This window comes from Sardina pilchardus, chromosome 18 (genome assembly GCF_963854185.1).
Source record: "Sardina pilchardus chromosome 18, fSarPil1.1, whole genome shotgun sequence".
In the NCBI taxonomy this organism is placed as follows: domain Eukaryota; kingdom Metazoa; phylum Chordata; class Actinopteri; order Clupeiformes; family Clupeidae; genus Sardina; species Sardina pilchardus.
This window is the reverse complement of record NC_085011.1, coordinates 25,276,712-25,304,500: the sequence shown is the minus strand read 5'-3', so window position 1 is coordinate 25,304,500 and position 27,789 is coordinate 25,276,712. Positions and strand designations below refer to the sequence as shown.

The following is a 27,789-nucleotide window of genomic DNA, read 5'->3' as shown; positions in this document are numbered from 1 at the left end:
ATCCTTCTATCATCATCCTGACTTTGCAAATACAGCTGTTCTTATGATAAAACAATAACATTTATTACGGATCTGTTATGTTAACTCCTCCATCTGCAGTTCAGACAACTGCCATAAAGCCCACAGCAGCAGGGGCAACAGAGGGTGTCTGTCAGCACATCCTTTCCACGTCCAGGATCCAGATGGAGATGTTGCCTCTTCGCGACTACATTATGGATCTCAGTGAGGAGTATGTTGCTCTCTGTTTTCATCACACTATTCATTTCCCTTTGGCATGTTTCATTTAAGATAGAAATAGATAACCAGTTGGCATTATTCATTTATTTCATAAATCTTTTTGGATTATCTATGAATTTTCTTTGTTTGTTTCTGAAGGGAATGGAACTCATTTGCTGATGCTATGAGCAACCCTGTAAGTCTACTTGGTCTCAATTGTGTATTTTTCCCTTTTCTGAAATCCTACATTACAATGTAAAGATGACATGATGATTTCTCCCCACTCAAAACAGCTGACAAAGCTGCAGTTTCTCACGGTGTGCTTGGATGTAGCAAAACATGTTACCCTGAGTGCACTGACGATCATCATCCCAAGCCTGGCCAGAAGGCTAGGAGAGGACCCGAACTTGTTGACCCCATCAGAGGAGAGCCATGGCCATGTCAACATCATTGGAACCAGTTCAAAAAGCCCATCAGTTATCTACGTTGAGGATGATGAGGATATCATTGAACTTAATAAGGGGGTCCTGACCAAATTAATCTCTAAAGCAGGTAGCAGGTCATCTCTGAGATCCTGTGATCTGTCTCCCTTGAGCTCACACAGTTCTTCTGAAAAGAGGTAAGTTGTACCACTGCCAATGGCCTGGCAGAATGACAGGATGATAACTTTTGATGTACAGTAGGTATAATCATAGAGTATCATAAGCCTGATTCTGATGTTGCATATATTGGTATATTGAATGTTACGCCCATAACACACTCATTATTAATTAAGAAATATAAATAGGCTACAAATAGGCTACCACTTTTGAATCATGCACCTGGCATCTAATCATTTATTATAGTGTCAAACCGCCAAAAATGTTATGTCAAATATCAATTAGGCTACATATAATGCAAGCACAAAGATTGTTGCTAGGGGTGTTGCTAAGGTAGACATGGTGGTTGCAATGCTATATAAAACAGTTGCAATGCTAGTTGCTATGGTGATTACTAGGTTGACAATATAGTTGTGGTTGCTAGGGTGTTACTAGGTAATTGAGATGCATGCTAGGGTGTTGCTAAGGTAAACAGTTACTATGCTATATTAAGTGGTTGCTATGCCGGTTGCTGTGGCAATCGCTAGGTAGACATTATGGTACTGGTTTCTATTTGTTGCTAATGTAATTGATAATGATTGCTAGGGTAATAATAATGGTTGCTATGTTGGTTGCTTTGGTAATCATTTTGGTTGCTATAAAAGTAGCTATAGTAATTGAATTGGATATGAATGAAGACCTACTCAACTGATGCCAACCTTACACCGAAAGACTGCAAAGATTTGGAAAAGAGTTTTGAAAAACAGGCTCAGACCCTCTCACATGTTGTAAAGTTCTTAAATCACAGACTATGATTTTGCAATGATTAGGGATATTGCAAGGTCACTATTTACAAGACTGCAACTAGATTGATTTAAATTATTTCCCATCATGAGGTAGGCTACATATTAATAGGAACTCAAACAATAGCCTACTCATATCAAAGTCATATGTTCGTGTTTCTGCATTGTTTCATGTGTGATATCCCTAACCAGTGCCTTATCCACTACACTACCTCTGCCCATTGCTATTGCAAGTATAAATTGATTAATATAAAATAGATGTGCGTGTTTATGAACAAACATATGTGATTGTGTATGCATGGTTTACAGATGAGAGTTAATTTAGGAATTATGCTTTAAAATTAAGAACATAGAAACAGTGTGTAGTAGACACTCTTGCATAGTTTTAGTGTTTTTAACTGAGCGGATGTTATGTTCTTCACTTCACAACAAACAATCAATAAACACCAGAGTAAAGTGACAGTGTCTTTACTAGGTTAACTTCACTTCAGTATACGTCAGTCAAATACTTGTATACTATAACTCTCTAACTATTGTATCACTGCGCTGCTTAGTGCTACATCAAATGTAGTCATACGCATAACAGGAAAGTAGTTCTCTTAAAACAAGTAAAAGTAGATCCCATCCATTTTACAACAATAGCAGAGGTAGTGTAGTGGTTAAGCAGCAGGGCTATCACGCTGTAGCCTGTTCAGTGGGTTGTGTTTAATTTAATTGAATGAATTAAATTAAATGTGTATGTTGCTCTAGATAAAATTGTCAGCTTAATGAATGAATGTGAATGTAGTATTTACAACTCATTTGCAAATGTGTAGCAAGGCATAAAAAGTCCTCACTTTAGCTGAGGCCACAAAATATCATTAACTAACCACTTGTAACTCCTGAGTTAATCATGAATTATAGTATTAGGAAGTGGTTTATAAAACATGTATTCACATCCTTAGTAATCACTAGTGCGTAACAACTGTTAAATAATGATAACACTACTTCATTAACAAAATATTATTGCATGATATATTAAGTATTAGCAACAATTTAATACATATTTTAGGCTTATTCACTATGAACAAACCAATCATAACTTTGTGAACAAATGCTTAACTGATGATAAATTATGCATGAGCAATCAATTACTAATGATGAACAAACCATTAACTAATAGTTAACAAATGCTTAATAGATTAATAATTGTGTGTAGTTATTATAAAGTGTTACCGAAGATTATTTGGAGTTCACTGAAGAAGTGTAGGATAACAGTACAGTGAATTTGCATGCACTTCAATTAGTTAATTGTAAAACTCTCCATTCCATCAGAGATACTGCCATCTTCTTACACATATACTGTCAGTCATATTTAACTTACAAAATACAACTGTTAGGCTTGGACCAAAACCTTCACTTAACATCTGCCTGGCCCTGCCCCCATAGTGCCTCTGATCACACCTTTACCGCTTGCTTTGGCGCTCATCCAGCACAACCCATGTGGTTCTGTCAGGACAGAGATGTATTGTTGTGAAACTATGACTGTTGAACTTTTGAAGCACTATTGAAGTATTGTAGGCTAATTCCCAACTACTGTGCTCTTCTGAAGGTTCAAAACCTCCCTGCAATCAACATCGCCAGGCAGGACACTGGAAAGGCTGTCCAGTGAAGATTTATATAAAAAGGCAAAGAAGGCTATCAGCGATGTTCTCACTGAAAAAGTGAAAGTTATTCATTCTGCATGTTCAACCGGTCCTTCTTATTCTTCTAACATGGTTTTTGAGAAGAGTGACACCGATATGGATGGGGAAGATTCCTCTACAAGCTCTTCACAGCCTGTTGACTTTGTGGGCTCCATGATTGTCAACACATTTGTGGAGGAGATTATGTCAATGATTGAATTCAATGAGTGTCCGGCAGAATCTATTATTAGTGAGGAAAATACACAGGAAACTCAATCTAGTGAGTCCTCTGTAGTACAGAATACTCCTAAGTGTCAGATTCTTGAAGCTGCAAGAGGACTTTACAACAAAGTTCACCTGAAAGTCAAAGAATTCTTCAAGAACCCAGTGATTCTGTGGAGCAAGTCAACCTCAGACGAGGAAAATATACAAGAGGAGGCAGTGGAGGCGACGGATCGTCCTCACTTACTGCCCTCGTCAGTGCAACCCACCATTACCAAGAGTGAGCAGCTACAGTCCCATACCAGGCCACTGCTTAGAAAGGTGTATAGTGACAGCAGCACACATAGAGTGGTCTTGGGAGAATTTCGTTTGTCCGAACCACAGCTTGATGCCTGCACTAAACATGCCTTGAAAGGTGTCCTCACTTCCCTCTTGTCTGCGGAGTCGGAAGAGCCATGTTTGTCCTTGGGTGCACCTGGCGACACGTTTGTGGAAAATGTAATTTTCCAACTGGATGACTTAATCTCCTCTAGCTCGTCAATGACATCAGAGAGTAATAGTGATGACTCAAACAAGTCCTCATTTGAGAATGTCACGAAGACTTCAGATTTCGCATCTAGGAAGTCTTCCTCTCATGCATGTCTTCAAAAACTGGCTAGTGAGGGATTTCATACGAGTGCTCTCAAGGCTGTAAGTGAGTCTGTACTGAAGATTGTTACAAGCCAAAATTATAGTGATGTTGTGAATCAACATTATTTGCCAGAAAGGGTTCAGGTGAGCTCTTTCTTTTTCCTTCCTGTGGAAACGGAGCCATCAAGCACTGAGGCATTTGAGCTGGACAGTCTTGAAAGTGTAGATTCTGCTGCGTCAATGATGACCAATCAGTTTGTGATTGATCTGCAAGAGTCTTTCCATTCCATCAAGGTTGAGGGTGACAAGCCACATAAGAGGAATTTCCTTTCTAAAGCTGTGAAAATGTATGGAAATCTCCTCATCAAGGTAGAAAAGTTTTTTACTCAGATGTCCCCTGGGGGAATTCGCCAAGACAAAGAACTGGTAAAGGGATCCATGGAAGAGCAAAATGCCATCAGTGAATGTGAGCATGCCCCTCTGAAAGACCACGACATCCATTCATTTATTAATCTCAAGGACACCACCAAAGAGGTCATGAGCAAGATTTTGACAGTATGCAAAGAGGTGATGGGTGAAAATGCAGTGTGTGAAACATCACCTGCTGTCTCAGCCCAAGACTGTAATGTAATACTGATGCAGCTTGAAGCCTGTTTTGCCTCCGCCGAGTCACTTATTCATACACTTGGTGTTGACGATGAAACAGAGTCAGGTGCAGTCCCCTGGCCCAGTGAAACACCAGCTGAAGCACCTGCTGTGCAACATGTTTGCATCAACATGGATGATGTGACTGAAAAGGAATCCTCTCCTATCTCTCGCCAAACAATTGTTGGTGTTGTGAACACCATCTCTACAGAGCTAGATGTGGAGAATGGACAATGTTCTTCGTCCCCCTCTCAGGATCTTACCTCACTGGATGAAAGGCTGGAGAGACTGCTGTCCAATGAGCGTCTTACTGCATTCGCTCACAATCTTGCTGAACAGGTGCATTATCTTTTCCTTTTAGACCAGAAAAGAAAAGCCGTAAACAAATCTGCCTCCGACTCAGCTCTTTTGAACATGGGACAGAGTGGTAGTTTATCAAAAATGGATAACATCAGAGAGGCTATTCAGATTTATGCTGAGGAGACAGTGAAGAATTTCTTCCTGCCTTGTTTCAACATTCCGGCACCTTGGAACATTGATGTAGGAAGATTCTTACCACAAGCTTCATCCTCAGTTTCATGTCCAAGCTTTCTCTATTCCATGTATGAAATCATACCACAAGGTGCTTGTAGATCTCCCCCACAAGTGCTGCAGAGCACAATACAGACTCTTACAGCAGTCACAGTCAGGGATATAATGAACTCTCTGCCCCAGGAGGAGCAAGCAGTCCAGGAACCACTACCTGACAGTGAGCGAGTTTTCAGCAGACCTTCTTCAGGTGTGTCAGAAGTGTGTTCAGTAAGCCCAGATATTGTTACAGATTACACCGATCCCTTACTGAGCCCAATGGAATCCAGCTCTGATGACTACACCAGCCCGGTGACTGTTTTGATCCTTCGCTTGCTCTCAAAGCTGAATAATCAACAGTCACTGTCTGATGACATGTTGGACACATCCAGAGTGCTCATCGACAGAGTCATCTCTGAAATTGAGACTGCCTCAGGTCTTACAAATGGTACAGCATGTCCAGAAGGTGTGAAGATCCGAAAGATCTCCAGAGTCATTTACACTGAGCTTGTGCATGAATTTGGTGGTAAGGAAGCTCTCCTCAGGACCATGATGTCAGAGGGTCATTCCTTTGAGAAGGCTCTGGTGAGAATACTGTCACGTGAACTCATTCAGACCTCTGTTCAACTCACACCCGAGGAAAAGAAAACCAAGAGGCAACGTTTTCGATTCCTACCAAAAATGTCCAAGGTCAAGGCCTTTTTTAATATCAAGCTGAAGGTAAATCCTCAAAAGTGAAGTCTGTATAATTTATTACCAATAAAATAGTAATATTGTTAATAGTTATTCTAATTTTGCCAGTCAATCTGGATAATAACAATACTATTACCACAACTGTAATACTCATGTTTAATTCAGCTTTGAATAACTATGTTGTGGAAAGGCTTACAGTGCGACCCAATGAATACAAAACGTCATGTAGTTCTTCAAGATCTACAGAAAGAGTGTTCAAGATCTACAGTAAGACTAAAGCAGCATATTCACACCAAGAATGATAACTATAAACAAAATATTTTATGGCTCTCATTAATATGAATGACGACGTTCACACATGAACTATAACGATGAAGTACAATTTTGAGAATGATGAAAAGCTAATACCCATTCAGAACCCATCACATTTTAGCCTTCACATTCATTAACAGGAGGCGACCAATCATTTCCATTGGTCAGTGTGGACGCTTTTATCGCTATTGTTATAGTTATCATTATCGTTATCGTTATTGGTGTGAATGCTGCTTAAGTAGTCTCCGGATGCACTTTATTGTTGCAATTTATCATCTTGAGTCATTATGTTGTTGCATGTCATTTATCAGAGATCAAAGTCAGGAAATTGTGCTGGGGAGCAGTCCACCAACCTGGATCTGGATTTGAATCCAACCTCTTCTGCTCATGGTGATACAGGTAAGACTTGTGCATTGTCACTGTGCAGTTGATAGCAACACTGATAATCATGCAAATGAAATACAGTATGTGACTGTGACACAATGTATTAATCAAAACGTTTTTGTTCCATAGCAGTCCAATGTGGGGGCTGCTTTCCTTGTGTCAAAACAGCTTCCTCAACAAGTGACAACAGAGCTACTACCTCTGAATCTTCAATGAAGAAGCCTCGCAAGGGGGTTTTCTCCAGAATGATTTCTCTTATATCTAAAAAGTCCTCAAAGATATGCCCTGAGGCACTTGGCTAATATTCTAATAAACTTAACATGCATTCATTTTGATCTTTATTCTTTTTTTTTCTCTTAAAAGGCTTTACCTTTTACACACAACAACAGAAAATTATATTATTTTAAGTAATAGTATGGTGGTAATAGCCTTGTTACCTGTTACTTGTTTTTGAATTTAACTGACTACTACTACAACCCCAAAACAGAAAAAGTTGGGACTTTGTGCAAAATGTGAATGAAAGCAGAATGTAATCTGCAAATCGCTCATATTTGGTTGCAAGAAAGACACAGACAACATATCAAGTGTTGACATTTTGAATTTGATACCAGCATCATGTTTCAAAAAAAGTTGGGACAGGCATTAAAAAAATGCTGGAAAAGTTGTGTAATGATGACACAAAAGGTGGAATGTTTCAATACTAATTAGGCTAAAGACTGGCGCCTACCGGACATGGTGTTCAGCGGTGTGGGCTTGAAGCGCAGGATTTTAGAACAGTTTTCTATCCCTGTGCGGCTGCCAAGTGGCAGACGTTTCTAGTGGGCTTTGCTCCGTTAAAAACAATGGAGTTCTATTTTTTTTAATTTAATATTTTTTCTAATTCTTGTCGCGTTGCGTATGTGGGCACCCGCCTTAATGGGTATGAAAAATAACATCCTAGAGACGCAGGGTGTCTTATAAGTAAAGATAGGGGTATTCATCACCTTGTAAACCTGTGTTCACAAACAATGAAATTGCTGACTACTCTGTAATCAAGTGGTAACTGAATAAGCACCTCATTTATCAATTCTCCCATACCACATTTATCACAATTTAAGCCAAAGATTGAATTAAAATGACACAACTTAACTAGAATCTAAGAACCAACTAGCCTAACTGTGAGGAGATAACACACACCACTGGTGGTATCTAGACAGTGATAGTTAAATAAAAGAAAAGAAAGAGTGTTTTTTTGGAGACAATGGTTTAATGCAATCTCTGTTTCATAAAAATATTGATGGCTTTCAGTTTCAGTGAAACAACAGTACAATTAGAAAATAGCTGTTTTCTTTATCCAGTGTGTATGTGTGTTTGGTGACAAAGCTCATTGATTATAGTGCTGACTATGTTTTCTTTTCCGCTAAAGTGATCTCAATGGGGTAAAATGTAGTAAGCAGAGCATCCGAGGGGTGGCGCTGTTTAGTCACCATCACAAGGCTAAATGCCTCCAGTCGGTCTGGCCTGAACTCTGTGCGGGAGTACTGGGGTCCATCTGTGGACCGCACCAGATTCAGGTACCTGTGGACATTTCAGACATACTTTCATATTTTCAACTCTATTCAGTGATCATGCACTGCAGTGTCATTACCGTAAAACTTTCAGAATCCATCTCTGGTGAGGCGCTGTTGCAACAAGTTCCAGCTTGTTTGTTTTTTCATGTTTTTAGGTAAGGTTTATAGTGAGTAAAAGATTTGGCAGGCTTTCTTCCTCAGGGATCCAGTTTCTAACCAAGCTGTCATTACTGCTGACAGTCCTGAAGCCAACGCCTCATGAATGAAGATAGATACAGGAATCTCACTGACATTTTTTAGGTCTTTTTGAGGAATCTCTAAAATGAAGGCAATGCATGCCTATTACCTTTCCTCTTGCAGGAGCTCTTTGCTCATCAGCTGGGAACTCAGACCTAGAGACACCTGATTCAACTGGTTCTCCACAGTCTCCAAGAGATCCACATCCATCATATTGATAACCAGGGCCTTGCCATATCTACAGCCAAGTGGACAAAACAGAAAACATGGATTGGCTTAAATTGTTTGTCATTATCACTCATGTGGTATAATTAACATCCCATGTTATGATTGCATTTTATGTTTATGTTATCCTGTGTCATGTTGTTTATATTGTATGAATAATAATTAAAAAAAAAAAAAAAAAAAAGAATCTCTAATTGGCACAGACTAACTTTACCAAAGAATTTAATGGAATAAGATCAAAGACATAAAGTCCAGTTCAGACTAGATTAGATAGTTGGTCGAAAGCTTTTCACACATTTCCAAACTCATCGTGCTCCCCGACATAATTTATGTCAGCAATCACAGGGACCAAAATGACATGTGCTGCATGTGATATTGTTCTGTGTTCTCTAGCTCATCTTCTTTGGTTAACCAAATGTCTGCCCATATCTCCCAAATTAGAACTTACATAACAACGACTGGAGACATAGTCAATAAAATCTCTAGACACTGATAAGATGACTGCAAAAATGGATTTGCATTTTGTGGATACGCATATAAACCAAAGTCATCAGTCTGTACCCTGAAACATTCATGGTGTAAGAATGTTGCTGTGTAGGTCTTGACAGCAGTCAGCAGAAAACAAAAGGTAGATATGGATAATTGCATTCAACTCATAGACATCATATTACTACATATTCTCAGTTGGTAGGATTCCAAAGCACAACAAAATTGGAAACTCCCTGGCACAGAGTTAGCAGCTGACTAAGACTGAGACAGTCACTTAACCCAGAACTCACCGGATAGCTCCCAGCAGAGCCAGGGTATGGCCTCATGTTCTCAGGTGGCATCCAGGTAATTATAGTGTCTCTGTACCGCTGCCAGGCCTGATGGATCCACAATCGGCCATCTACGTACACAAAAACACCATCTGCCACAAACAAAAGGAGCACTATGATGAGCTGGCAATAAACAAAATTTCACTGAAAGGAAAACTGGGATGAGTGAAAACAACACTTCGTCAAGCCTCCGGATAACACCTGCCATATCTTGGATTGTATATTCTTGCTGTTAGGTCGCCAAGGACGCGTCAAAATAGCCAAATTAACAGTTTAATTTAAAATATTTCGAAATGAATTGTGCATGTATTCCCTACAGAACACCATGCAGGAGGTTGCCCGCGTTAACAGGCCCCGCGCACCTGATTTGTCATTGGCCTACTATCTGCAAAGCCTTCGGGAAGGCAAAAGGACAAATCTACTCTGCAAATGTACAGTAGGCCTATGGAAATTGTCGTTGGAAGTTACGATGACAACGGAGCAACGTACGTTTAAAGTAGCCTAGGCTAGCCTACTACATATTTATTATAGGTGAACCCAGACAAACCTGCAGAGCAAACTTGAATTTGCTAAACTACTAAATGGAAAAAGACCAGTTGATCACTAAGCATATCCCTTTTCTGTTGAAGTGATCTCGATGGATTAGGCAAAAATGTGGGAAGCAGATCATCCTTGGGGTGGCGCTGTTTGTTTAACATCATCCGACTGAACTGAACTCTAGTCCAGTCGGTCTTGAAGTTCATGATCACATTCCAGGTAGCTCTACCTGATCGTTTCAGAAAAGTTTCTAAAGACGAAGGACTGCTCACTGGATTTGTGTTCATGGATCATATAGGCTACCACAGTGTATTAAATTACCACATAATATATTACTCAAGCTGCCTACTTATAGGTTTTCTTTATAATTCATGTTCAAAATGAGATAATAAAATGTGCGTTCGTGTTATTTCGCTAATTTCCTGTTATAGCCTACCTAATCGGACCTCAATAATATCGTGGAATAAGTGTTTGTGACTGGATAGATGTAGCAAACTAGGTAAAGAGTAAAGCTAGGGTCTGAAGATCGTATTGTGTAAACCTGTTGCCAATTAATGCTCACAATAAAACCATAGTCATCAGTCCGAAAGTGACCACACTTCCATAAGATTATTGAATGAACAGCGCTCAGTTCAGCTACCGTATCACCATTGTGACGTAATTGCGTGTATGGTGCTGATGTCACAAAAGTCACAAGTGATGGCACACAGTTATTCAATCCATTTGAATTCATTTCAGCTCATTTCATTGACCAAAATGCCGGCGACCCCAACTCGTTGGCCCACAGCCCATGAGAAAATATGATACTTCACCAGAAAAGGTATTTCAACAGCTAGGCCAATTGGCCACTTGATATAGGCTACTTGATAAATGACACTTGGTAGGCCTATGGGCTATTTACTCAAATAGCTAAATTGTATAGAATATTGTGTAACCTGCATTATGTGTTCTATGTCGATTGCTTCAGTGAGGCTATGATACAGCACCAATGGTATGTTGTCCCAAGCCAATATGTGGTCGCATGTTGCTATCATAGTCATATAGGTGAGAATGAGGAAGTATGATGATGAAGTAGACTATTATAGCAGTAGATATTAAGGTGGCCAGTAGTGAACACTGTGGCTATCAAGGTTATTACTCTGGTTGTAGCAAAAAGTGCATTGCCCAACAGTTGGCAGCATGCTTGAATAAGGATCTTGTCCTCCAGGAAATAATGGATTCTAGTGAGGATGTAGATGCGCAGGAGGAGAGGAGCAGCACAACTAATGATGGTTAGATTTCTGAATCTTTCGATTATCATCCTGACTTTGCAAATACAGCTGCTCTTATGATAAAACAATAACATTTATTACGGATCTGTTATGTTAGCTCCTCCATTTGCAGTTCAGACAACTGCCATAAAGCCCACAGCAGCAGGGGCAACAGAGGGTGTCTGTCAGCACATCCTTTCCACGTCCAGGATCCAGATGGAGATGTTGCCTCTTCGCGACTACATTATGGATCTCAGTGAGGAGTATGTTGCTCTCTGTTTTCATCACACTATTCATTTCCCTTTGCCATGTTCCATTTAAGATAGAAACAGATAACCAGTTGGCATTATTCATTTATTTCATAAATCTTTTTTGATTATCTATTAATTTTCTTTGTTTCTGAAGGGAATGGAACTCATTTGCTGATGCTATGAGCAACCCTGTAAGTCTACTTGGTTTAAATTGTGTATTTTTCCCTTTTCTGAAATCCTACATTACAATGTAAAGATGACATGATGATTTCTCCCCACTCAAAACAGTTGACAAAGCTGCAGTTTCTCACAGTGTGCTTGGATGTAGCAAAATATGTTACCCTGAGTGCGCTGACGATCATCATCCCAAGCCTGGCCAGAAGGCTAGGAGAGGACCCGAACTTGTTGACCCCATCAGAGGAGAGCCATGGCCATGTCAACATCATTGGAACCAGTTCAAAAAGCCCATCAGTTATCTACATTGAGGATGATGAGGATATCATTGAACTTAATAATGGGGTCCTGACCAAATTCATCCCTAAAGCAGGTAGCAGGTCATCTCTGAGATCCTGTCATGAGTCTCCCCTGAGCTCTCACAGTTCTTCTGAAAAGAGGTAAGTTGTTCCACTGCCAATGGCCTGGCAGAATGACAGGATGATAACTTTTGATGTAGGCCTACAGTAGTTATAATCATAGAGTATCATAAGCCTAATTCTGATGCTGCATATTGGTATATTGAATGTTACGCCCATAACACACTCATTATTAATTAAGAATAGATACAAAACACTTTTGAATCATGCACCTGGCATCTAATCATTTATTATAGTGTCAAACCGCCAAAAATGTTATGTCAAATATCAATTATAGTTAGGCTACATCAAAGATACTTAAATACTTTTTCAACCGTCTCTGGCTACATATAATGCCAGCACAAAGATTGTTGCTAGGGGTGTTGCTAAGGTAGACATGTTTGCAATGCTATATAAAGCAGTTGCTATGCTAGTTGCTATGGTGATTACTAGGTTGACAATATAGTTGTGGTTGCTAGGGTGTTACTGGGTAATTGAGATGCTTGCTAGGGTGTTGCTAAGGTGAAAAGTTACTATGCTATATTAAGTGGTTGCCATGCTAGTTGCTATGGTAATCATGATGGTTGCTGTGGCAATTGCTAGGTTGACATTATGGCACTGGTTGCTATGTTGTTACTAAGGTCATTGATATGATTGCTAGGTTAATAATAATGGGTGCTATGTTGGTTGCTTTGGTAATCATATTGGTTGCTATAAAAGTAGCTATAGTAATTGAATTGGATATGAATGAAGACCTACTCAACTGGTGCCATCCTTACACCGAAAGACCTGCAAAGATTTGGAAAATGTTGGTCTCAGACCCTCTCACATGTCGTAGAGTTCTTAAATCACACACTATGATTTTGTAATGATTAGGGACATTACAGGGTCACTATTTACAAGACTGCAACTAGATTCCTTTAAATTATTTCCCATCATGAGGTTCATATTAGGAACTCAAACAATAGCCTACTCATATCAAAGTCATATGTTCGTGTTTCTGCATTGTATCATGTGTGAACTGTTCAGGTTCATAGTTCACCATTTTCAATTCTGAACTTGTTCAAGTTCAGTTCATTTTAATAAAAATCTGTTTCTGACGGTAGCGGACATTCAGACATGAAGCATATGCGGAATGTAGGCTAAGTTTTTGAAGCACTATTGAAGGTATTGTAGGCTAATTCCCAACTACTGTGCTCTTCTGAAGGTCCAAAACCTCCCTGCAATCAACATCGCCAGGCAGGACACTGGAAAGGCTGTCCAGTGAAGATTTATATAAAAAGGCAAAGAAGGCTATCAGCGATGTTCTCACTGAAAAAGTGAAAGTTATTCATTCCGCATGTTCAACCAGTCCTTCTTATTCTTCTAACATGGTTTTTGAGAAGAGTGACACCGATATGGATGGGGAGGATTCCTCTACAAGCTCTTCACAACCTGTTGACTCTGTGGGCTCCATGATTGTCAACACATTTGTGGAGGAGATAATGTCAATGATTGAATTCAATGAGTGTCCAGCAGAATCTGCTATATGTGAGGAAAATACACATGAAACTCAATCTAGTGAGTTCTCTGTAGTACAGAATACTCCTAAGTGTCAGATTCTTGAAGCTGCAAAGGGACTTTACAACAAAGTTCACCTGAAAGTCAAAGAATTCTTCAAGAATCCAGTGATTCTGTGGAGCAAGTCAACCTCAGACGAGGAAAATATACAAGAGGAGGCAGTGGAGGCGATGGATCGTCCTCACTTACTGCCCTCGTCAGTGCAACCCACCATTACCAAGAGTGAGCAGCTACAGTCCCATACCAGGCCACTGCTTAGAAAGGTGTATAGTGACAGCAGCACACATAGAGTGGTCTTGGGAGAATTTTGTTTGTCCGAACCACAGCTTGATGCCTGCACTAAACATGCCTTGAAAGGTGTCCTCACTTCCCTCTTGTCTGCGGAGTCTGAAGAGCCATGTTTGTCCTTGGGTGCACCTGGCGACACGTTTGTGGAAAACGTAATTTTCCAACTGGATGACTTAATCTCCTCTAGCTCGTCAATGACATTAGAGAGTAATAGTGATGACTCAAACAAGTCCTCATTTGAGAATGTCACGAAGACTTCAGATTTCGCATCCAGGAAGTCTTCCTCTCATGCATGTCTTCAAAAACTGGCTAGTGAGGGATTTCATACAAGTGCTCTCAAGGCTGTAAGTGAGTCTGTACTGAAGATTCTTACAAGCCAAAATTATAGTGATGTTGTGAATCAACATTATTTGCCAGAAAGGGTTCATGTGAGCTCTTTCTTTTTCCTTCCTGTGGAAACGGAGCCATCAAGCACTGAGGCATTTGAGCTGGACAGTCTTGAAAGTGTAGATTCTGCTGCGTCAATGATGACCAATCAGTTTGTGATTGATCTGCAAGAGTCTTTCCATTCCATCAAGGTTGAGGGTGACAAGCCACATAAGAGGAATTTCCTTTCTAAAGCTGTGACAATGTATGGAAATCTCCTCATCAAAGTAGAAGAATTTTTTACTCAGATGTCACCCGGGGGAATTCGCCAAGACAAAGAACTGGTAAAGGGACCCATGGAAGAGCAAAATGCCATCAGTGAATGTGAGCATGCCCCTCTGAAAGACCACGACATCCATTCATTTATTAATCTCAAGGACACCACCAAAGAGGTCATGAGCAAGATTTTGACAGTATGCAAAGAGGTGATGGGTGAAAATGCAGTGTGTGAAACATCACCTGCTGTCTCAGCCCAAGACAGTAATGTAATACTGCAGCTTGAAGCCTGTTTTGCCTCCGCCGAGTCACCTGTTCATACACTTAGTGTTGACGATGAAACAGAGTCTTCATCAAGAAAACTTATCCAAGACGAGGGCAAACTGTCAGTATCAAGGTCTGAGATCTTATCTGGTGCAGTCCTCTGGCCCAGTGAAACACCAGCTGAAGCACCTGCTGGGCAACATGTTTGCATCAACATGGATGATGTGACTGAAAAGGAATCCTCTCCTATCTCTCGCCAAAAAATTGTTGGTGTTGTGAACACCATCTCTACAGAGCTAGATGTGGAGAATGGACAATGTTCTACCTCCCCCTCTCAGGATCTTACCTCACTGGATGAAAGGCTGGAGAGACTGCTGTCCAATGAGCGTCTTACTGCATTCGCTCACAATCTTGCTGAACAGGTGCATTATCTTTTCCTTTTAGACCAGAAAAGAAAAGCCATAAACAAATCTGCCTCCGACTCAGCTCTTTTGAACATGGGACAGAGTTGCAGTTTATCAAAAATGGATAACATCAGAGAGGCCATTCAGATTTATGCTGAGGAGACAGTGAAGAATTTCTTCCTGCCTTGTTTCAACATTCCGGCACCTTGGAACATTGATGTAGGAAGATTCTTACCACAAGCTTCATCCTCAGTTTCATGTCCAAGCTTTCTCTATTCCATGTATGAAATCATACCACAAGGTGCTTGTAGATCTCCCCCACAAGTGCTGCAGAGCACAATACAGACTCTTACAGCAGTCACTGTCAGGGATATAATGAACTCGCTGCCCCAGGAGGAGCAAGCAGTCCAGGAACCACTACCTGACAGTGAGCGAGTTTTCAGCAGACCACCTTCAGGTGTGTCAGAAGTGTGTGCAGTAAGCCCAGACATTGTTACAGAGTCACGTGAACTCATTCAGACCTCTGTTCAACTCACACCCAAGGAAAAGAAAACCAAGCGGCAACGTTTTCGATTCCTACCAAAAATGTCCAAGGTCAAGGCCTTTTTTAATCTCAAACTGAAGGTAAATCTTCAAAAGTGAAATATAATGTATAATGTCTGTATAATTTATTACCAATAAAATAGTAATATTGATAATAGTTATTCCAATTTTGCCAGTCAATCTGGATAATAACAATACTATTACCATAATTATAATAGCTTACTCATGTTTTATTCAGCTTTGAATAACTATGTTGTGGAAAAGCCAGTGCGACACAATGAATACAAAACGTCATGTAGTTCTTCAAGATCTACAGAAAGAGTGTTCAAGATCTACAGAAAGGCTAAAGTAGCATATTCACACCAAGAATGATAACTATAAACAAAATATGTAATAGCGCTCTCGTTAATATGAATGACGACATTCACACATGAACTATAACAATAACATCATGAAGAACAATTTTGAGAACGATGAAAAGCTAATACCCAATCAGAACCCATCACATTTTAGCCATCACATTCATTAACAGGAGGCGATCCATCATTTCCGTTGGTCAGTGTGGACGCTTTTATCACTATTGTTATAGTTATCATTATCGTTCTTGGTGTGAATGCTGCTTAAGTATTCTCCTGATGCACTTTATTGTTGCAATTTATCATCTTGAGTCATTATGTTGTTGCATGTCATTCATCAGAGATCAAAGTCAGGAAATTGTGCTGGGGAGCAGTCCACCAACCTGGATCTGGATTTGAATCCAACCTCTTCTGCTCATGGTGATACAAGTAAGACTTGTGCATTGTCACTGTGCAGTTGATAGCAACACTGATAATCATGCAAATGAAATACAGTATGTGACTGTGACACAATGTATTAATCAAAACGTTTTTGTTCCATAGCAGTCCATGGTGGGGGCTGCTTTCCTCGTGTCAAAACAGCTTCCTCAACAAGTGACAACAGAGCTACTACCTCTGAATCTTCAATGAAGAAGCCTCGCAAGGGGGTTTTCTCCAGAATGATTTCTCTTATATCTAAAAAGTCCTCAAAGATATGCCCTGAGGCACTTGGCTAATATTCTAATAAACTTAACATGCATTCATTTTGATCTTTATTCTTTTTCTCTTAAAAGGCTTTAGCTTTTACACACAACAACAGAAAATTCTATTATTTTAATAATATTATGGTGGTAGTAGCCTTGTTACATGTTACTTGTTTTTTAATTTAACTGACTACTACTACAAACCCAAAACAGAAAAAGTTGTGACGTTGTGCAAAATGTGAATGAAAGCAGAATGTAATCTGCAAATCGCTCATATTTGGTTGCAAAGAAGACACAGACAACATATCAAATGTTGAAAATTCTGAATACATTTTGAATTTGATACCAGCATCATGTTTCAAAAAAAGTTGAGACAGGTGTAAAAAATGCTGTAAAGTTGTGTAATGATGACACAAAAGGTGGAATGTTTCACAACTAATTTGGCTAAAGACTGGCGCCTACCGGACATGGTGTTCAGCGGTGTGGGCTTGAAGCGCAGGATTTTAGAACAGTTTTCTATCCCTGTGCGGCTGCTACGTGGCAGACGTTTCTAGTGGGCTTTGCTCCGTTAAAAACAATGGAGTTCTAATTTTTTTCTTGGCGCGTTGCGTATGTGGGCGCCCGCCTTAACTGGCAACTCGATTGAGTATGAAAAATAACATCCTAGAGATGCAGGGTGTCTTATAAGTAAATATAGGTGTATTCATCACTTTGTAAACCTGTGTTCACAAACAATGAAATTGCTGACTACTCTGCAATCAAGTGGTAACTGAATAAGCACCTCATTTATCAATTCTCCCATACCACATTTATCACAATTTAAGCCAAAGATTGAATTAAAATGACACAACTTAACTAGAATCTAAGAACCAACTAGCCTAACTGTGAGGAGATAACACACACCACTGGCGGTATCTAGACAGTGATAAATGTAATTTTAAATTAAAAGAAAAGAAAAAGAGTGTTTTTTGGAGACAATGGTTTAATGCAATCTCTGTTCCATAAAAAATATTGATGGCTTTCAGTTTCAGTCAAACAACAGTACAATTAGAAAATAGCTGTTTTCTTTATCCAGTGTGTGTGTTTGATGACAAAGCTCCTTGATTATAGCACTGACTATGTTTTCTTTTCCGCTAAAGCGATCTCAATGGGGTAAAATGTAGTAAGCAGAGCATCCGAGGGGTGGCGCTGTTTAGTCACCATCACAAGGTTAAATGCCTCCAGTCGGTCTGGCCTGAACTCTGTGCGGGAGTACTGGGGTCCATCTGTGGACCGCACCAGATTCAGGTACCTGTGGACATTTCAGACATACTTTTATATTTTCAACTCTATTCAGTGATCATGCACTGCAGTGTCATTACCGTAAAACTTGGCGCTGTTGCAACAAGTTTCAGTTTGTTTGTTTTTTCATGTTTTTAGGTAAGGTTTATAGTGAATAAAATATTTGGCAGGCTTTCTTCCTCAGGGATCCAGTTTCTAACCAAGCTCTGTCATTACTGCTGACAGTCCTGAAGCCAACGCCTCATGAATGAAATTAGATACCGGAATCTCACTGACATTTTTGAGGTCTTTTTGAGGAATCTCTAAAATGAAGGCAATGAATGCCTACATTACCTTTCCTCTTGCAGGAGCTCTTTGCTCATCAGCTGGGAACTCAGACCTGGAGACACCTGATTCAACTGGTTCTCCACAGTCTCCAAGAGATCCACATCCATCATATTGATAACCAGGGCCTTGCCATATCTACAGCCAAGTGGACAAAACAGAAAACATGGATTGGCTTAACCATGTGGTATAATTAACATCCCATGTTATGATTGCATTTTATGTTTATGTTATCAGTTTGTGTTATGTTGTTTATATTGTATGAATAGTAATAAAAAAGGATCTCTAATTGTCACAGACTAACTTTAACCATAGAATTTAATGGAATAAGATCAAAGAGATAAAGTCCAGTTCAGACCAGATTAGTAGTTGTTGTTCGAAAGCTTTTAATACATTTCCAAACTTACATGGTGCCTCGTGCTCCCCAACATAATTTATGTTAGCAATCACAGGGACCAAAATGACATGTGCTGCATGTGATATTGTTCTGTGTTCTCTAGCTCATCTTCTTATGTTAACCAAATGTCTGCCCATAGCTCCCTAATTAAAACGTACATAACAACGACTGGAGACATAGTAAAATCTCTAAACACTGATAAGATGTGCGCCTGAAAAGATATTTGCATTTTGTGGATACGCATGCATATAAACCAAAGTCATCAGTCTGTACCCTGAAACATTCATGGTGTAAGAATGTTGCTGTGTAGGTTTTGACAGCAGTCAGCAGAAAACAAAAGGTAGATATGGACAATTACATTCAACTCATAGACATCATATTAATATGATAAATATTCTCAGTTGGTAGGATTCCAAAGCACAACAAACACAGTGGAAACTCCCTGGCACAGAGTTAGCAGCTGACTAAGACTGTGACAGTCACTTAACCCAGAACTCACCGGATAGCTCCCAGCAGAGCCAGTCTAAGGGTATCTGGCTTCATGTTCTCAGGGTGCATGGCATCCAGGTAATTAGTGTCTCTGTACCGCAGGAAAGTAGCTGCCTGGCCTGATGGATCCACAATCAGTGGCCATCTACACACAAACACAAGGACATACACACACACACACACAGACACACACACACAAACACTTTTTTAAAAGTAGAGTCAACATCAAAGCCAGAATACACTTCCATCTGCCAGAAACAAAAGGAGCACTATGATGTGCTGGCAATAAACAAAATGTAACTGAAAGGAAAACTGGGAGGAGTGTAAACAACACTAGATTTATTAGCCTTCCGGCTGGATACCTCTCTGACCATCTTTGACCTTCATACCAGTCGTAGCAGACCAGCCACGATGACGGAGGGCTTTCTAAAATGGCCGAATGTTTGTTTGAGCAGCTGTGTCAGACCACACGAGTATGACGTGACTCTATCACACCCAGAGGGAGCCAGGGAGACACACACCCAGCCCTTTCCTGCACTGCTGGAAGGCTACAGCAGCCTCCCCGGCAAATCCTCTCCAGTGTACCTTGACAGCTCAGACTGAGGTGACCTTTAAGTGGCGTGCTTTATGTACGTGAGATGCAAGGATGTGCATGTCTGCGGTGACTCACCTCCCATCCTGTTTGATCTTTCCCCCAATGTCTTTTAGAAGGACATCGTCTAAGTCCTTGAGCAGGCAACGAACCCCTCCACAGTCAATAACAGCATCTGAAGACATATATTACAGGGATGAAATACACAAAATGCACACTCAGCCAATAGATTTGTGAAGCATTCATAATGGATACGAAGAAGCATCCACAGCCATCTTATAAATGTATATCTTTCATTGATATCGAATAGTCTGTGTAAGATTATGATATCATAATACAGCAATAATAATGTGTTCAAATGGAAGAGCATAAATACATATGAAATTAATATGGTCTACACGGACCTCCTCCTGATTGCTCCCTCAGGGTGAGTTTGGCCTGGGACAACTGGTCTGTGGCCTGTTGTGCTGAAAGCTGGGCCTTTTCCAAGACCTCTTCTGCATCATGAACCACCTGAACAACACACACACACACACACACACACACACACACAGACACACACACACATAAACGTACATACGCGCACGCACACACACACAAACTAATATAACGTCCATTCCAAAACTTTACTACACTTTTTGTTTAACACTGATAACTGGTCTGATAAAGCAGTCTGGAGCTCGACACATGAACAGAGCTCTAGATCTAAAGCAAATATTTGAATGCTTCCTATTTGCACACTGCAACAAAAAGGTGGAAAGTATGTTGTGTCAGTTCTGCTGCAGCCCTAGCAGTGGTACCTGTTGGTGTGAGCAATGTCACACATGTGAAGATTACCTGCAGGGTGACTTTAGCCTGCTCCATCCCCTTCCCCTCACACTTGTCATGTTCCGTAATCCTTTTGTTCAACTCAGTGTAGGCTTTCTTCAGCTAAATACACAGATGCAACACACAAACACACACAGTCAATGTCTCTTCTACCCTCATACACAAAACACACGAGTTCATATACAGTATCACATTTAAGCAGTCCTTTCTCTGCATGCAGCAGCTCTAACTTTAATCCTAGTGAAGTTCTATCATTTGACATTTCTTTTGCTCATTCCACTCCAGTGGAAAATGCCTGTTAGCCCATTTTAAGAAACTGCACAATCTGTGCAAAGGACACATTTTACTGGGCAGGAGCAGCCTGACACTGCCAAAACAAATACTCTGTACTCTGCCTCTTTCTTTTGGCTTCAAAGCCATGATTTCTTTCTGAAAATGTAACTAAGGTGTGCTACATGTTGATTTGTTTTGCAGGGGGCACCTAATACTTACAGTTTCTAATACATACTGTATAAAAGACATTTAAAACAAAACACATTTTATCATATTGTAGGCTATATGTTTGTCCTTTGTACTACATTGCATTACATTGTACTGTAAGCCAGTCTAGTGATAGCAGACATCTTTATTCTAAACACTGAAGTCTGTTTCAGAGGTATTTGAAACAGCTCACAGGAATGCCCCTCGCCTGCTCGTCTCCCCACCCCCCGCCTGCGCGTTCCTCACCTCTTTCTGGCTGCGCTCGTGCTCCTTCTGCAACCGCTCCACCTCCCCTCTCAGGCTGAGGGAAAACACAGGCCTTTGTTGGTTTGTGCCAAAGTGCCTAGCAGTGGACAATGAACATGTGGAGAAGTCAACTAGCCTTACTCCTGCCTGTCCCTATGCTACGGCAGAGGATGAAAGAGCTTAGCAGCCAGGAAGGAAGACAGAGAGAGAGAGAGAGAGAGAGAGAGAAAGAGAGAGAGAGAGTGATACGGATAGAGAGTTAAACAGTTAAAGAGAGGGAAGCCACTCTGAGCCCTAACTCTTTCGCCTGATGTTTCCTCCTCTACCGTGACGATCTTGTGCTTAGCTGACGCAGGGGTGAGATCATCATCATATTTTTGCACTGTTTGCGTGCTTTGTTTGACTTGCCTACCTACCGTATCCATGCTGTGATGTAAGATAGGGGAAACGTGGTGCAATCACTTTCATCTGGCAGAGGGCCACCACTGAGAATTTCTTGAGGGCATGTGTCAAGTTTTCGTCAAAAAATTCACTTCAGCATAAATGTCAAACAACCACTGTGAAAGGTGTGGCTATATAAAGTCATACTGCCGTTAGCTGATTTTTGCTCCAGGGCCACACAAACTGAATTTGCCAATCAAAGTCTCCGGTCAAAAGGCACAGATGCAAAAGTTTCCATGCGGATAGTCTATCTGAATATCTGTTTTGATTTTGCAATATGATCTCTGGAGTAATTGTATTAACACAGAAAATGTTTTCACTACAGGGCACATTTTCCCCAATGAAGTGTGGGGAAAGTCAGACACATTCGTTCATGGTAAAAACCCCTTGGTGAATTACAGCATCACAAGGCAAAGGGTATTACAGGTCTTTTGAGTTCTTTTCCATGAGCAAATTTAACCATGACATTGCACACTGAATCAAATCAGTTGCCTGCTAGAAGCAGGCCTACCCCAGACTACTAACAATATAGTATTCTGTAATGTCACAATGAATGATCCCAGGTGAATAACTAACATGTATTCAATACATTTCAAATGTACATACATCCACTTTATTCTTTCTTCTTATTCAATATGAACAAATTTAAAAATATTTACAAGTTAAGATAGCTTAATGATACAAGCCTGCAGTGTAAAGATACACAGCAGTGACTTCTGTTTGCTTGCGCGTCATGCACTTCTTAGCTGTTCTAAAATCAGTGTAAACTACAGCTTCTCAGGGCTTATTGCTTCAATCACCCATTGTGTAGACTGTAGATCACTTATGCTTGTTTTTATTCAGAACAAAGTGTAACAAAGCTGAATTTTGTCAATTATGTGTAGCAAAATATTCTCTGACAAGTACGACCTTTCAAACAATACATCCTGATGACTATAGATCCTAAAGAACCATGTTATTATGAAAGGGTCTGATAATGACGATGTGTGGTTCATAGTTTTGAAACTATAGTTTGGTATCAGGTAGAGAAGAGTATCGGAGCCACTCACCGCACAGTCTCTGCCTCCTTCACTTTCTGCTCCTCTCCCTCTCTCCTCTCACGTTCGGCCTCCATCTTCTTCAGCATGGAATCGGTCACACTCACGTCCCAGCTCTTCAGAGTCTGTATTATTGCCTCTCCTGAAGCCACCTGCACACAACAAACACGCACACACACACACACACACACACACACACACACACACACACACACACACACACACACACACACACACACACACACACACACACACACACACACACACACACACATTCACACACACACAAGAACTATGAACTTACTGTACATGCAAAGACACACATTATACATATACACATACGTACATACATATACACATTGCGGCTTGTGCACTTCTTTTTTTTAACATACCTGAGAAGCATGTGTGGGAACACATAAAAATGTAAAGCGCAGTACAGTTGTGCATTGTGCAGTCGTAGTTGCACCTGTTCTGGAGTGCTTCCATCGTTAGCGTGAGTGCGTGGATCTGCTCCGAACTGTAAGAGGGTCTGCACTGCACGCAGGTGACCCCCAAAAGCTGCTCTGTAAATGGGAGTCCTTCCAAAGGCTCCCTAGAGACAAAGACCCTAGAAGGTCACTGTGTGTGTAAAAGAGCACTGTGCAATGGTCATATATAAAGTACACATCTGCTCCAAACCATTCAAAAATGAGTATACACATAAAAAAGAAAAAAGGATCACTGCACACCATAGGACTACACTTTATAGATTTTATTACTGAGCAAGTGTAGTCCTATGGTGTGCGTGTGCGGTGATCCTTTTTTCTTTGTATTAATCGTAAACCTGCAAGTCACCAGCACCCAACAACCCAACTTAATTGGCTGTGCAAGGGGATTTTGAATTTTATGAGTATACACATGTATGAACAGAAAATCCTCCATTCTACAACATCAGGTTAGTCATATAGGGCTGAGGGTGTGGCAATAATGTGTCAGTGGTCTGAATAAGTCACTCTTAATCATTAATCATCATTAATCATCCCTTATCAAGGATGTTGCTATTTGTTCGTTTTTCTCTCCACTATTCATGGGTTTCATCCTGTCCCTTTCCACAGGTGTTTCAAATCAAGCACCTAGATTATGAATGCAGACTGCATGGTGCTTGATTAATACACCTGTGGAAAGGGACCTTATGAAACCCATGAATTCCTTACTCCCTCACACACACACATACACACAAACGGTCTATCCCTCAGGCAAAAGTTGAACCTGTCTTACCTGTGTGTTGACATCAGCCCCTCTCTCCAGCAGCATGGTGATGACCTCGGGGTGCCCCCCACCTGCTCCCTCCGACAGCGGCGTGTTGCCGTTAGCGTCGGTGCAGTTGATCATCCGCAGCTGGCTGAGGACCCGTAGGCGTTTCCCGCCTTCATCGAATCCCACGCCTTGATTCGTGTCCCGCTCTGTAACCTTGGCAACAGTCAGATGTTTACTTGTCGCGACAGACTTCCACTGGGTATTTTTTATGGGTTTGCTACAAAGAGGCTATTGTGCCCTTCTTCACTCAATTACTGACTGCCACTTCTGGAAGACGCAACGTGACTTTTTAAAGGGACAAGATCCGTGATACTCAGGAGAGGTATCTCTGCCTTTTGTGTCCCTGGATGAAGGTCGGATAATTGTAGGCTGCCCCATTTACTGAATCAGGAGAGGGTATGCAAACTGGAGTTGGTTTGAGCCCCTTATTTACCTGGAAATATCCAAATTAATTCACAAAATGAATGAGTCTGGTGACTAATTGGGATGATGATTGGGAATCATTTCCCACACTTGCATTGTGATGGCCACTAATACTAACTGCATTTTATCTTTGCAGGTGTTGATGCTACTGTTTATTGCATTCGGTTTCATCTTCCCCTCTCGCCGCTGATTGGTCTGACATTTCTCTTGTCTTAAACGGTTATGAACTATGGTGTTCCAGACTGGATCCCCCTGAAATAAAATCTAGGTAGGCGGGGCCAGGCTGTCTTGTGGCTATCTTTCTGACCTCTCTGAGGACAGCCAGTATCTCCTCTTCCTCGCCATCGAAGGCTGCCTCCAGGAGCCGTTTGCGCAACCGCTGCTCCTCCTTCTTCTGTCTCCTCTCATCCTCCTCCTTCATCCTCTCCCGCTCCGCCTCCTCCTGCTCCCGCCGCACCAGGGCAACAAAGGCCTGCAGGAAACGCATCATCACTGACACATTCCACAAACACTCACCCTCTACCTGAGACATGTATGCAGTGCATGCAACCACACATACTGAAATTCACTCAGGTCACCAACGGAGAATAGTCTAAATACATGTTGTGTGTACAGCCTCAAGCATTTCCATAGATTAGATAGTGACATATTATTCAGCTTAAGCTTCACTACAGTAAGGACCTCTAAACCGGTTGCACCTTAATTTGCATGAGAATGGCTTCAAAAACATGCAGAAAGCCTATTTCACCTAGAGGCCTGAAAGGTTTCGTAGTGCTGTGCGCCAAAGGCTTTTTTCACAGACTGGACAGCATATGTTTGGCATGCAAGGAGTGGCTCGAACCTCCTTCTCTAGGCGGTCCATGAGATCCTCATATTCCTTCTTCTCCTTCTTTTTCTGCTCCCTTGTTCTTTTGGCCAGCAGTTGCCTCACAAAGCACTGAATGACCAAGGCAGCCCGGTCCTCTAGGCTCGGCTCAGTGTCTGCACCAAAACACACGATGTCCAGACACAGCGCAGTTATACCGGAAACACACACCACCGCGTCAGTCAACAAAAACAACTTAAAGACAGCTACATTGTTTTACAAAGGTTAATCCCTCCTTATGGTAGAGGCAGCCACAGAGTGGTGTGACCAGGCAAACCTGTCAGTGCTAGACAATGTTACACTTCAGAATAGAAAGGGGTTTTTTTTTAATGGTATGTGTCAGTAACTAAAAAAGTCACAATTATACAGTAGATAAAAGAAAATTGAATTGTTCTGACTGGCAAAGACTGAATCTTTATGGAAGTACGGTGTCTTTTTTATGTGCACTTTAAAGTTTATTTTCCAATAACCTCCATAAATATTGAGCATAGAACAAAGATGAGCAGGAGAGCAAGTGTCACCATTGACAAACAACTCATTGCTTTGGCATTTCGGGAGGTTAACACGCATGTGTTTCATGTTTTACTGTATAGTGGAGCCCTCGACACTCCTTTTCTGTTCTCACTGTCTGCTGTAACAATGAGAGACTGTGCTCATGCCTATACTTGAGAGAAATGAGATCATTTCCTGTGTTTCCTTTACCTCCCTATTAACATCCTCCAAGCATGTCTATGATACATGAGCAGAGAAAGAGTAGAATAACTATCTTAACGCCGAATGTAAGAACATGCCAGGCCATTTTCTTGCATGGGCTACTCCTGTCACGCAGAAGCCACATACAGTCCTTGAACACATTAAAAGCTTCCAGTCAAGCTCTCAAAATGTCTGTGGTACACTCCTCCACACACACACCGCACACCATTATACACTTTATAATAACATACAGGCCTAATACTCAAAGTGACATCATAAATTACATAAAATCCCCAGGCAAAGTTGGGTGTGTATCTAATAGTGTAGCCTACTTGTTGTGTTATAACGAGTATCTAGGCCTTCGTTTTATATGGGAAATAAAGATCAACATACCAGAACAACTAACATTTTCAAAAAAAGAGAAGACGATTAATGCCTGGGCAGAAATGTCTTTCTATGGCTGAAGATTACAGAATATGACAACGAGTGGGGAGAGGGTAACATCTAGTAGGCTAGCTAAGTGGATTATTCACTGGAACCTTAAAACTTACTGGTCCTTACTTAATTTCTTTGCTGGCTCTGTACTCTTTGACTGTGCTGATGGATTTGACTTGACTTGCTTGCCCTTAGGGTGGATGGAGGTTGATGTTTTCTTCTGTTGAGGGGAACCAGATCCTAAGCCCACACACACACACACACACACACACACACACACACACACACACACACACACACACACACACACACACACGAGAGAGAGAGAGAGAGATACAAAATACTGTAATCACAAGAAAGCACAATATGCCTAGCTAGGCCCACAATAGGCTAAACAATTGGGCTAACACAACAAAATGAATGTATTAAAAGGTCAACTTAACCTAGACTGATGTTAGCAGGTCTTCCAACGTTTTTCAAAGTACGTCTAATCTACAGTCTAACGTTTCCCTGCGGACCTAGATCACCTTTAATTACCCTACCTGATCTACCGGAGGACTTTAGGATTGGTGCTTTCACTGCAGTTTTCCCAGCAGGTTGTTTTGCATTGCGGGAGCTCATTTTCTCTCGTTGGGTTATTTCAAAACCAGTGGCATATATCATAACGTGCCAAGACTCCACAAACACTCCGCGACACATAAACTAACTTTTGAACAACATTTTCGGTAAAGGCAATAGGGCCTAGACTAGGCCTAGATCTAGCTGCTAGTCTACTTGTTTTTCTTTTTCTATTTCTTCTTCAGCTCATTTCCTCAAGGCGTGCTGGTCACCATGGTAACGTCTGGAGGGGTGAAATTCTATTCTGAAGTCTTCCTTTGGGTTCTAGAACTAGAATCTAGAACTAGTCTGAAAACCTTTGGCCAGAGAGGGTGGATATAATGAAGAATTGCTTTGGCTTCAAACTAAATGTTCCTTATCCCATTCAACACAATTTCGCCGCGGCTTTTAGAGCTGTTAGACTATTATAAGAAATACTAATTTCTTATTATTGTTTCTAGGCCTGGGGTG

At 40.9% G+C, this 27,789-nt stretch overlaps 4 protein-coding genes across 6 annotated transcripts; 2 read left to right on the top strand and 2 right to left on the bottom strand.

Annotated features, from left to right (window-relative positions):
- Positions 1–177: 177 nt before the first annotated feature.
- LOC134064045 (uncharacterized) lies at positions 178–7,043 on the top strand. 2 transcript variants are annotated; one of them, XM_062519830.1, is made up of 4 exons: positions 178–229; positions 376–412; positions 6,642–6,729; positions 6,844–7,043. In XM_062519830.1, the coding sequence occupies exons 1-4, from the start codon at positions 183–185 to the stop codon at positions 7,014–7,016; spliced, it is 345 nt and encodes a 114-aa protein (XP_062375814.1). In that variant the 5' UTR covers positions 178–182; the 3' UTR covers positions 7,017–7,043. The 2 variants fall into 2 exon arrangements, with proteins under 2 accessions (XP_062375814.1, XP_062375813.1); XM_062519829.1 differs by lacking the exons at positions 178–229; positions 376–412 and adding an exon at positions 4,778–6,045.
- Positions 7,044–8,034: 991 nt separating this feature from the next.
- On the bottom strand, positions 8,035–9,521 carry LOC134064505 (IQ motif and ankyrin repeat domain-containing protein 1-like). The gene is made up of 3 exons (XM_062520436.1): positions 9,506–9,521; positions 8,611–8,739; positions 8,035–8,271 (listed from the first exon to the last, which is right to left on the bottom strand). Exons 2-3 carry the CDS (start codon positions 8,712–8,714, stop codon positions 8,097–8,099), a joined length of 279 nt encoding a protein of 92 aa, XP_062376420.1. The 5' UTR covers positions 8,715–8,739; positions 9,506–9,521; the 3' UTR covers positions 8,035–8,096.
- Positions 9,522–14,477: 4,956 nt separating this feature from the next.
- LOC134063596 (uncharacterized) lies at positions 14,478–16,914 on the top strand. Its single transcript, XM_062519191.1, has 3 exons — positions 14,478–15,936; positions 16,553–16,640; positions 16,895–16,914. The coding sequence occupies exons 1-3, from the start codon at positions 14,527–14,529 to the stop codon at positions 16,912–16,914; spliced, it is 1,518 nt and encodes a 505-aa protein (XP_062375175.1). The 5' UTR covers positions 14,478–14,526.
- Positions 16,915–17,856: 942 nt separating this feature from the next.
- LOC134063460 (IQ motif and ankyrin repeat domain-containing protein 1-like) lies at positions 17,857–27,518 on the bottom strand. Of its 2 annotated transcripts, none has more exons than XM_062518944.1 (14): positions 27,264–27,518; positions 26,848–26,961; positions 25,570–25,709; positions 25,036–25,200; positions 24,267–24,458; positions 23,476–23,601; positions 23,022–23,161; positions 21,532–21,628; positions 20,815–20,907; positions 20,382–20,490; positions 20,056–20,152; positions 19,396–19,530; positions 18,509–18,637; positions 17,857–18,185 (listed from the first exon to the last, which is right to left on the bottom strand). In XM_062518944.1, exons 1-14 carry the CDS (start codon positions 27,418–27,420, stop codon positions 18,011–18,013), a joined length of 1,869 nt encoding a protein of 622 aa, XP_062374928.1. In that variant the 5' UTR covers positions 27,421–27,518; the 3' UTR covers positions 17,857–18,010. The 2 variants fall into 2 exon arrangements, with proteins under 2 accessions (XP_062374928.1, XP_062374929.1); XM_062518945.1 differs by having other exon boundaries at positions 21,532–21,586.
- Between the last annotated feature and the right edge of the window lie 271 nt (positions 27,519–27,789).